This window comes from Pleuronectes platessa, chromosome 10, assembly GCF_947347685.1.
Source record: "Pleuronectes platessa chromosome 10, fPlePla1.1, whole genome shotgun sequence".
NCBI classification, from domain to species: Eukaryota; Metazoa; Chordata; class Actinopteri; order Pleuronectiformes; family Pleuronectidae; genus Pleuronectes; species Pleuronectes platessa.
The window spans coordinates 7,843,602-7,854,688 of record NC_070635.1 but is presented as its reverse complement, the minus strand read 5'-3'; the positions used below and the strand labels follow the sequence as shown (position 1 = coordinate 7,854,688).

Below are 11,087 nucleotides of genomic sequence, written 5' to 3'. Positions count from 1 at the left end.
TTGCTTATTCTATTTCTTTTTTGGTCACAGACTCCCCTCTCCATTTGCTGTCTTCCCGGGATTGACCCGAAGACACAGAGCGAGCAGAAGTTTGGAGAGTTGCACAAGAAAATTGGAGGAGTCTGTGAAATGCCCCACGAGGGACGGCTGCAGCAGAGGCCCAACCCAAACAGGGGGCTTGAATAATCAGTTTAATAACATTATCCCGGCTGTGCTCCGGGGCGCATGCACCCGGTAATGGAGTGTCGGTGTTGAACCGCCACTCCGCCCCGTTATTAACGATGGCCCACGGTCAACCACACACCGATAATAAAACCACGTTAAAAACCCCAACATAACTTCAACAGACAAGCATAATGAAATCCTCGGCATTATGAGCACAGTTATGGTAATAAGTGATGGTGCTGTGTGGCGCTGGTGTCGGGGGGTTACAAGGCAACAGAGGAGAAAATTAAAAAAGATGAAGTTGTAGGCTACGACGGGGGGGGGGGGGGGATCGGAACAGACTCAATCTAGTCTGGTAACAAAAGAGCTAGCGGGGGGGGGGGGGGGGGGAAGGGGGGGTAACCATGTCCCGCAATGAATGGACAAGGCTTCAAGGTTACCTGACTTTGCAATTATTCTCATTTTGTGTAATCGTGTGAGACTTTAGGTCATGTGTGCTTTTCTTTGTGAGCTGAACTGACTGAGAATGTGCTTATAGGCGAATGGGAAGGGGGGGGGGCACCGAGTTCAAGACATTGCTTTGGTGTGTGGTCCGACTCACTGAAGGGGGGGGGGGGGGGGGTTGGTAAACAAGCTGATGCAAGACGGAGATACACCAGGAGATGTGCGGCCGGGCGAGCAATGCGTGTCCGGCTCTCGCCACCTCGTCAATACACCGCAATCTCCTTTTTATCTCCGAAGTGGGAATAAAATCGATGGCACTCAGAGGAGGGACAGTAAAAAAAAAAGAGCCATTTAATACAAGAAGAAATACAAAGTACAGTGAATTAAACGGTGAAGTGCAATGTGCTTGGGAGCTGCAACGGCACAGAGATCATAAAGACATTTCCACAGATTCTTTGAGCTGGATGAAAAACAGGGAATTAAAATCAACAAAATAAAAGCTTGCCCCCGTCACCCGATTGGTTTATTGGTAATACACAGCTCAGCAATTATGTTTGCAACAGAAAGGAGAGGATTGCACGTCGAGTCCTTTCAGCCCGCACAGTACACAAGACACCCCCACCCCCCCCACCCCCCCCCCACTCCTTAGGTATTTGTTAAGAACGTAGCTCACCATTTTCCACGCTGCGGAAATAAGTGAAGAGAAAATTGCCCACCTTTGTGTTCCTGATGTATAACTGCACACGCCCACAAGCAAAGCAGCTTCTCTCAAGCATCCATTTGCCCTTCAGGATTTTTTTTTTTCACACCCAGCTTGTTGCTCACTTTGATTTTCACCCTACAGTTCTCTTGAACCTATACCATCTCCTCCTTCTTTCAGTATACCTCCTGTGCCATCCCTCATTTCTGGGCCCCCCACTCCATCTTCCTCGCCTCTCGCTCTATCTCCCCCCCCCCCCCCGATCTGCCCCATCCTTCCACCTGCCTGGGCCGTCACACCAGGGGCTGTTTGTCTCCGCAGGCAGAGGGCAGGGACTCCGAGCTGCCTCGGTAGATGGGCTTCTTCTGGGAGTGGTCGTCGCTGAGGAGAGGGGGAGAGAAGAAGGAAAGACAGAGGAGCATGATTACCAGTATATCGACCTCCCAGTAGGCACTCGAGAAGCATAAGTGAGGAAATTATAGACTAGAACTGAGCGAGGGAGCCACAGCTGGCCGTTGATATGAAAGTCCATTTGTCTCCATTTCGCTCTCTGTCCCTCTTTGGACACACATGCTCATAAACTCATGGTGGCACATGCTCAGCCACGTTTGTGAGGATTAAACCTTTTAGTAGCTACACAACCAGAAAGACACGCAAATCACAGATGAAGCATTCGCTAATATGGAACTTATGGAAATTCAGTCTTTTTTAAATCCTTTTTTCAGCCCCTGTGGAAAGAAGTTAACGAGCGAAGCTGCACGGGGTCAGGTGTAAATGAACATGCCGTCAACATGCTGGTTTAATGGGACTTCCGCTAATGTTCCTATCATTGCTGTGGTTCACAGAGGTAAAGCCGTGATATCATCTCAGGCTTTTCATAAGCAGAAAGTGTGTGGAAACACGCGGCAGAGGAGCGTGAGCCAGAGCAAGGACTGCAGGTCGAGTAGGTCAGAGCTGCAGAGGCAAACTCAGATATAGTGTGAATAACACAATTTTTTAAATACATGAAAAGCACACAGGCACAAGTGTGCACATTTGCAGAGAGGTCTTTCGGGGGTAACATTTTGGCAAAGCACATGCACAGAATTCACAGTATTTACCAAAGTACCACAGTATCTGAATTGGCCGTGGTTGTATCACAAGACAGGATGAAAAAAATGCGGAATTATTCATATCTGTTATATAAATCTGACTTTAGCAGGAGACACTGAGGCTGAGTTAGGGAAAATAGTAAGCTTCATAAAGCATTGTATAGAAATCAAACACACACACACACACACACACACACACACACACACACACACACACACACACACACACACACACACACACACACACACACACACACACACACACACACACACACACACACTTGCCTTTAGAGGCACGTAATCCATCAGATGTTGAACATGATTTAAGACGAGCATCGCCAGCAAAGAGCAGAGGGATTGTTTATGATGACAGAGGAGCAGACACAAACACACAGACAGTCTTTGCTTACATCGGTCCCTTGCTGGTCTTGGTCTGCTTGGCCCTGCGGCACAGGAACACGCTCACAGAGAGGACGAACACCAGCAGAGCCACAGCCGCCGCCGAGGTCATCAGAATGAGACGGCCATCACTGGACTCGTACCAGGGGGCATCCTCTGTGGGACGGATCAGTCGGACATGAAGGGAAACATGCATCACATGGAATCACAAATCAGCTAAACTATGATATTCCTGCCTCGGGGCGAGGATCTAACGGAGTCTGCTGTTTGTTTGTGTGGGACGGGGGAGTGTGTGTGTCAGAAGTTCAGACTTTTATAGAGTTCTACACGCAGGCACTGATCCTCAAGAAGTCTACCTGTGATTAATATTTACAAATATTTGAAAAAGTAAATCTAGTGGACTTTCATTTCTGAAACTGTTCCTTTGAGCGCTGGAAAAAGTAAATATTGAAAATTTGAGGTTATGACAATCCGAAGCAGTAACACAATGCAGTGTCTGCTGTTTGTTTGTGTGGGACGGGGGAGGGTGTGTCAGAAGTTTTTTAGAGTTCTACATGCAGGCACTGATCCTCAAGAAGTCCACCTGTGATTATTATTTTAAAAAATTCAGATTATGTAATTTATGTGCAGGAATTTCCACAATTACAAATATCTAAAAAGTAGATCTAGGGGACATTACGTTCTGAATCTGTTCCTTTGAACGCTGGAAAAAGTAAACATTGTAAATTTGAGGTTATGACGAAGTAGCAACACACAAACACACAAACAAAGACACAATGCAGTGTCTGTTCACGTCATCAGTAATTCCTTATGTGAAGATGATTTCTTTGCAGCTGGAGTCACACGTGGGTTAGCACCAGGAATCATTGCACCGCTACTGTAGGGGGGAACTTCGAAGCCACAGCGGTGACGTGTGCTCTTCGCTCAACGCACCTCCGAGGTTGAGCAAACATTTCTTACAGCGTCGAGAAATTATTACCTTTTTAATTAGTACATGTGCTTCAGGAGAGATGCTGCAGACACCGGGGAGCACAGTGACCAATGAGTCGATCGCTGCAGTAATAAGATAACTCTAACATAATAAATAACGTGCATTGGCTTAATTGGGTTTTTAGAGGTTGTGTAATTTCGGTGATTGGAATCACGAGGCCTGTGAATCCTTACAGGGTGAGAGGAGGATGTTTAAAAACCTGCAGTGCATTAACACACGGTGCAGGCGTCTCGCAGGTCGGTGGTAAAGATGATGAAGATAGATGACGTGCTGTAAATTGGATTAGTTACAATGTTGTAATGAAATTAGTCCTCGGCTTGAACACAATATTCATGTTTCAGGAGAATCGAGAGCGATGAGTCCGTCCACTCAGACGAAGACAAAGTGTTGCTCTGCAGATTCTCCATCTGCAAGAGCTGACAGACGACCAGACGTCCAATCAACTGACTGTCCGTCGTCTGTCGCCTGTAATTATCATGTACTGCAAAGTACTGTACACGCTCTGACCATTTTATATATAATCTCATGGTAAATGATAAATGGACTGTTTGTATATATCACTCACAGTGCAAGTCACATTTACACATTCAAGCACAAGCTTCTGTACACAGTGTTTTTTCTATCACACACTGTCAGCAAAGCCATTAAGGGCAGTTTTAGGTTCAGTATCTTGACCAAGGAAACTACCATGCAGACTGGAGGAGCCGGGCATCAAACCACCGACCTACCCGTTAGCGGACAACCCTGTCTACCCCCTGAGCCTCAGTCAGCCGATGCCGTGTGGAGCATCTGAATCATTTAAGAACAAATACGATGAAATAAACGGGATAAAAGGAAAGAAAATGAATAAATAAAAACGATGAGCTGCTCACGGAATTCACTTCCTGTGTCTCTCGACTCTGCTCTATATGGTGCATTTCTGTCTGTTTGTAAGAAGAGAAGAACAAATCAAAGGTCAGGTAGAATATTGTTTTGTGAGGTAGCTTGATCCTCTCATCCTTTAAAGTTACTGCTGCTGTCCTTTGACATTTGAGAGGTAATTTCATTCGGGGACTTTCCGTCACCTTTTCGGTGTGAGGTGTTTTCTTAAATGTCGTCACCTCTCTTTGTCGGAGCACCGCGGCCCTCTTCCTACTTTATCAGAATTTCTATGGAAGATAAATTGAACCTCAACCCTGCATGACTTCCTTAAAGAGATTTTAGGCATTAGAGATAAATCCTGACATCCTGATGACGCGAGTGCACCCAAACACCTGACCACTCCGGTCACATTTGAGAAGTTGATTTAAGAGGAAACAGAACCGGTTTGTTTTGCCCCGGTGACGCTTACAGATAAATTTCCCCGCAGTTACAAGGAAATGACCAACCCTGTTTTTAGAACAGGGAAGTGAAGAAAAAAAAGCTGTGAACACAGAAAGTCCTTGTCCGGGTAGATGAAGTGTTTTCTTACCTGGAAGAACGGTGATTCTGACTGAGCGTTTCTTGCTGAGTGATTCCACGGCAACATTTTGAGCCCTGCAGGTGTACTCTCCTTCATCCTCCGCGCTCACCTTCCTCAGTGTCAGGGTCGAGGACGGCAGGATCCAGTCGCTACCCTGAGATGAAAAGACATGGGATCAGTGAGAGGGTGAAAATAACCCAAAAAATAATGAGGGCAGTGAGGAGAAGCGATATTTTATTGATGGGATTGTTTTCAGGCTGTTGAAAGAAAACAGTAGAGAGTGAAAGAGAGAACAGGAGAGATTGAGACTAAACTAATCTTGTTGATAAAAGAGAAAGTGAAAGTGGAAAGTTGTGGAAAGAAAGACAAAGAAAGAAAGCAAAGCAGATCAAGATATGGAGACATTGACTTCAGGAATGTCAATGGTCATGAGACGGAGTCCGAAAGGGCAGAAACCTCTCCTGGTGTGTGGCCCTCCAACAACCGGCTGCAAAGTCCTGAGGGAAGTGTGTTTACCTGGGCTGTGATCCCAATGAATCACACATCGACACAAGTCAATAACCCCGGATTACACCTTCATCCGCAAAGAATGATGCCGCGACTACACAATGTTAACACAACGCGTAATGAGATGGCGAGGGAGCGGGAGGAATTGTTGACACGAAAATAGCAGCACTATTATGAGGCAGAGCCCAACATGGGAGGAAACAAATAATAGGCCAAACACGAGGATTGGAAAACAAATGAACGTGGAGAGGGGGGGGGGGGGGGGGTGTAGGAAAAAGAAGGAAAAAAAAGACATTACACCATGCAAATGATTTGGCTCCTGAGAGCTGCAGCTCCTGCCAAGAAAGTCTATTTTTCAATTGGAATGGATCTGAATTAAGAGGATTTCCCATAATGGCCAGGTCTGGCCAAAGCAGCATTTTGTATGCAAATCCACTGGCTCCCAAAGCAGTGGCCTGTTTCTGCGTCTGTCCTGCTGTCATTACCAGGGGCCAATGTGTTCATGGTGTCTGTCTGTCAAAGTGGGACATTCTGATGCCACTTCCTGCGCCAGATCCAGGCCTGTCAAACATACACACACACACACACACATACACACACACACACACACACACACACACACACACACACACACACACACTTCCCATCAAACGTTCCATCTCATCTCATCGTGTCCGTGAACCTGTCCTTCCTCTTTTCCAAAGGTCATGTGACTTATGTGAATAAAGCAGGAAACCATCAACAGGTGGATCACGAGCGACGGTGCGGTAAATTATTCCAGGTGATGAAGCTGTCACTCACACGTGTTATTCTTCATCGAAATGTCAGAGCTGTGTACACAACAAACGACAAAAACACGACAACACGTAATCGCGAGGAGGACAAACGGTATCGACCGTATAAAATATCCACTGTCTTAGATTTGCATCGGTAAGCCTATTTAAATTCAGGATTGGCTGTGACCATTTAACGAATATATTAACCCCAAACCCAGAATCAATCAAGAAGAGGAAACTGAGTCATTATCTTCTCCCGTTCCCCAGATATCTCCTCACAGCTTCATTACACCTGTTGCCTGCCAGTGGTGATGTGGATGACACCTTGAGAAGTGTAATACCCCATTGTGATCACCAGGGCACAGTGCATCTCCCCACTCATCTCAACTCAGCTCTTGTTCTACATGCCTGTTGTCACGATAGCATTTTACACCGAGATGTCTTAATTTCCCCCGGGCGAGGAAGTTTCTCCGCTCCGCGTCGAGACCAGTTGAATAATTCAATGCTGGTAAACCAAACACTAAAAAAATCATTAGGAATCTCACCACATAATTGTTTTCAGGTTGACTGGCTCTTGTCTAGACCTCATTAAACTATTAATCCTCTGTAAGTGGGCGAGCTGCAGTCCCCCCGGCGAGAGGTAGGGCGCATAAGCCAACCGGTCACTTAAATACAGAGCACTTTGGACGGGGATGGAGAGGCCGGGGCGAACGAGTGGCTTGTGTGTTTAGAGGAGGAGAGAGAGAGAGAGAGAGCCGAGAGGGACCTGGAGAGACTGGAGGAGGAAATAAAGAGGTCACATCGAAGACGGGGGAGGGAGACAGAATGACATGTATCCAAAAGCATAATGAGGCCACTGTGCACATTCCCGAGGCTGCCTCACCTTCTTGTGCCAGAAGTAGCTGAGCTCCTCCGACGAGCTGGCAGAGCACTTGAGCACCACGTCATCCCTGGGCTGCACCTTCAGGTCCTTCGGGATGCCCAGGTAGCGGGTGTAGCCCTCCCTGGTCACTGACAGGTCCCCCATGTCTGAAACGAAGAGGAGGAGTAGGAGAAGGAGGAGGAGGAGGAGGAGGAGGAGGAGGCATTAATGAAGCAAGAAAGTCAGATGAAGCTACTTCTAGGGTCCGCACTATGTTTGTAAACGCTTACATCATTTAAGCATATTCCAGCAAACAGGCTCAAGTATGAATGCTGCCCCCCCCCCCCCCCCGTGGTGCAGAGTGTTCCAGGGTCGATCGATATAAACGATAATAGGCTTCATCTTATCGAAGTCTTTAGAGAGGCAGTGTTGTGAATAATAGCTCCTTTTCTCTTCCGTCTCAATAAATGGCCCACGTCCATCCAGCTCCTGGCTCCTCTCCTCCACCGTCTCCTTCAGGCCTTTTGTCCGTTCTCATCTTTGCCTCTTATTGATCCCCCCCCCCGTGAGTCCGAGGGAGCCTATCAAACAGCATTACGATTTGTCGATTTGATGACCACCGAGGAGATAGAGGACGCTGATAATATGACCAGCTATGGCACGGATGGTATTTCGTGCTATCGGGTATCCCGCCTGGTCGGTATCATAACTAAGGCAGCGTTAGCATCGGACCTGCGCCGCTGTTTTGTTGCGCGGCTGCATTGCATTGATATTTCTCATGTTAGTAATTATTTATGTGTTTTTCTGTCTCGCACTGTGAGGAAAGTTGTGTCCACGGTGTTTGAAAGATTGATCTTTACTTCCTGCTGGTTGGAAATAAGGATTCAGAGTTTCTCTCTCTGGGTTTACTGGTGTATCTTCAGGTCCCCTCTCAGCTATGCCTTATCGGAAGGTGAAACTATATCTCATTTGCACTGCCACACACCGTATTTGCGCAAGTTATTATCATATCCCTGCAGAAATCTCTTCGACCTTTGCGGAACACGGACATGAAAAAGAACCAAGGTTTCTCAATTTGGCAACAGGGACGTAGAGAGTCACAGAGTCATTGTTTCACAGAGTTTCAGCTCCCACACACGACTCCCACTCGTATCAACCCCCGGCCCGAGGCACTCACAATGCACTTTGAAGGCCAGCGGCTCGGAGGAGTTGTCTGGCGCGGTCACATTCTCAGCCTCGGACACGCAGCGATAAGGCCCCTGAAAGTAGCTCCCTGCGTGGGGGATAGTCAGGAGCAGGCTGTCAGCTGTCAGCTCGGTCTCCATCGAGTAGAAGCACCAGGAGCGCTCGTAGATCTGATGCCAGCTCTGCAAATACTGGTGGAGAGAAAGAACGAGAACAAAAGGGGACACAGAGAAAAGAGACACTTTCATTTATCTTGTCATATTGTGTTGGCTGTTCCACTGTGATGATAAGAAAGTGACGTATTTAAGGGAGTTAAGGTCAAAACAGAAGGAGGAAAACAACATTGATCATTGTTGTGGAAGACGCCTGTTGGTCTGTTTAACTGCATTATCTGAGATTCAGGTGTTATTCAAAAGTGACATAATCACGTCACATTATTGCAACGAAGATTTTCATGGATTGCATTTCATCTATTACAGTTTTCATAAATTCCCGACTGTGCCTAACCCCACAGCAGACAGCTGCATGATGGGATATTTACATAAAGCAGCTTCCACATCCAGGAGCAGGCAATGCAAATGACTTAAGGCTGTAAAGGCTGGGTAAAGTATCACACTGCATTTCAAAAACAGCATAATAAAATGATTAATCTATGCTCTTGTCTAATAATACCTCAAACAATAACAATAAAGTTGTCAGGCAGGAAATATGATAGCTTTTGCTTTTCTTTTAGCCGGACGACTTAAACCGCTTCAGTAGACTGATCTATTCTCCCCCCCCCCAGCGTTTTGAATATGGATAAACGATGTTAGACATCATTTGACATTGGAGGAAATCTGATACGCTACATGGGGGAGTGCGCATAAATTCTATGCTTCATGGCAACTAATGTAGGAAAGGTGAACAAGGGGGGAGTGATAGATTGTCTTTGCTCACCTTGGAGAACACCTCAAAGCGGACCTGGCTGATGTTGAGCTCAGAGTCTGAGTAGCGACACTCCAGCGTCACCCTGTCTCCCTCCAGAACCAGCTGGGTCGGCCCTTTGATGAGCAGAGTGGCTGCGGGTGGACAGAAGAGATGACAGAAGTTATTGATTGCAACATGAATATATTTGCGGGGAGGAGGCCTCGGGGGGGGGGGCTCGGGGCGTGTTGACCAGCGCTGGGGGATCTAACTGCCGCTCTGTGTAAAAACTTTGAGAAACAACCTCTCCCTTTTCCTGTCGTTTGTTTCAGGCTCCCGCTGGAAAAGTGCCAATGTGCTCTCAATGTCACCAGGGCCACGTGACCAGCCGCAGCAGGTTCTTCCACTTTGAGCAAACAAGTGACGACGGAGCCAATCTGCCTTTCACCTCGGGGAGGATTTATGGCACAATGAAAACACTTCTCACAATGTTTACAGATATGATAACTGAACATGGGGGGGTTGGACAATATATAAAAACATTTAATTGTTCTTCGTGCAAGTTTCAAGATTATTCAACCACGATTTCCCGTTTTAGTCTGAGCCTTGAAACCACTGGGGGATTTCCGGCAGCGTTACAGAAGAATTTGTGTTTCCTCTAGAGGACAAACAAGCTCAGACACGCACACACAAACACACAAGCACACAAACACACACATATATATAGATATACACACAAACACACACACATATATATATGTAGATATACACAGACATACACATATATATAGATATATACACACACATACACACACACATCAAATTAAAAAACATGAATTAGCAATTGTTTGAATATCATTTTGAAAAAAAGAAGCATACTAGAAGACTAAACCAATAGCCCATTACAATACAACTCCACTCTCAGATGAAACTGTTTAACGGCACACAAGGGAATAAAAGCATATTTACCATAACTGCTGTGGATCAGGACGACCACTGCAGCAACAAGAAGTACTTTCATGGCTGTGGAAAATCTCTCCAGTATCAGACAAACAGTGTGCAGTGCTACGCAGCGTCTAATCAGAAATGAAAGTTCGTTCACTATTTATCTCTGAGGCAGTGGAGGAGTGGCTTTCATTTCTTTGTTTGGCAGGAAGTGGATTCAAGTTGTCAAAGCAAAAGAAAAGAAAAAGAAAAAACAATCCATGCAAATCGTCGCACAGCCGGGAATAAGTGGCTCAATAAGCCGTATTATATGTCTGTGGTCTTGACTTGTATTTGCTCATGAGAATTCACACCTGTATATTATCTATGTGAACAGCAAATGGGGGAAGAAAACCTGCTCCAATTATCAAATCCACTCCCAGCACGTCACTTGTCTCTGAGGGGAGTGAGGCCTATCACGTTCTCAGGCTGAGCCGCTCGGCCTAGACGCCGGCGTTCGTCTGAAGACCTTCACTGGAATTGGAAAGTAGTCTCGACATGTTGCCACAGAGCTTTGAAAATCCCTGGCGTGATATCTGAGGCTGGACAAGCAAACATTTCACGCTTCATTTTGTTTGACCTTTGATTCATTAGCTGTTAACCAGAGCTCAGCAGGAGACAGAATCGAAAGATACTCGC

At 46.3% G+C, this 11,087-nt stretch overlaps 1 protein-coding gene across 1 annotated transcript; it reads right to left on the bottom strand.

Annotated features, from left to right (window-relative positions):
- Nucleotides 1–944: 944 nt before the first annotated feature.
- On the bottom strand, nt 945–10,758 carry si:ch211-79k12.1 (uncharacterized protein LOC568891 homolog). Its single transcript, XM_053433087.1, has 7 exons — nt 10,434–10,758; nt 9,498–9,619; nt 8,554–8,752; nt 7,398–7,543; nt 5,241–5,385; nt 2,811–2,955; nt 945–1,690 (listed from the first exon to the last, which is right to left on the bottom strand). Exons 1-7 carry the CDS (start codon nt 10,483–10,485, stop codon nt 1,603–1,605), a joined length of 897 nt encoding a protein of 298 aa, XP_053289062.1. The 5' UTR covers nt 10,486–10,758; the 3' UTR covers nt 945–1,602.
- Nucleotides 10,759–11,087: the final 329 nt, after the last annotated feature.

Coding starts and splice junctions, on each gene's coding strand:
- si:ch211-79k12.1 (XM_053433087.1), bottom strand. CDS start 10,485: ATGAAAGTACTTCTTGTTGCTGCAGTGGTCGTCCTGATCCACAGCAGT. Junction 5,386..7,397: donor GCTACTTCTGGCACAAGAAG/GTGAGGCAGCCT, acceptor TTTTCATCTCAG/GGTAGCGACTGGATCCTGCC. Junction 1,691..2,810: donor AAGACCAGCAAGGGACCGAT/GTAAGCAAAGAC, acceptor CCCTCTCCTCAG/CGACGACCACTCCCAGAAGA.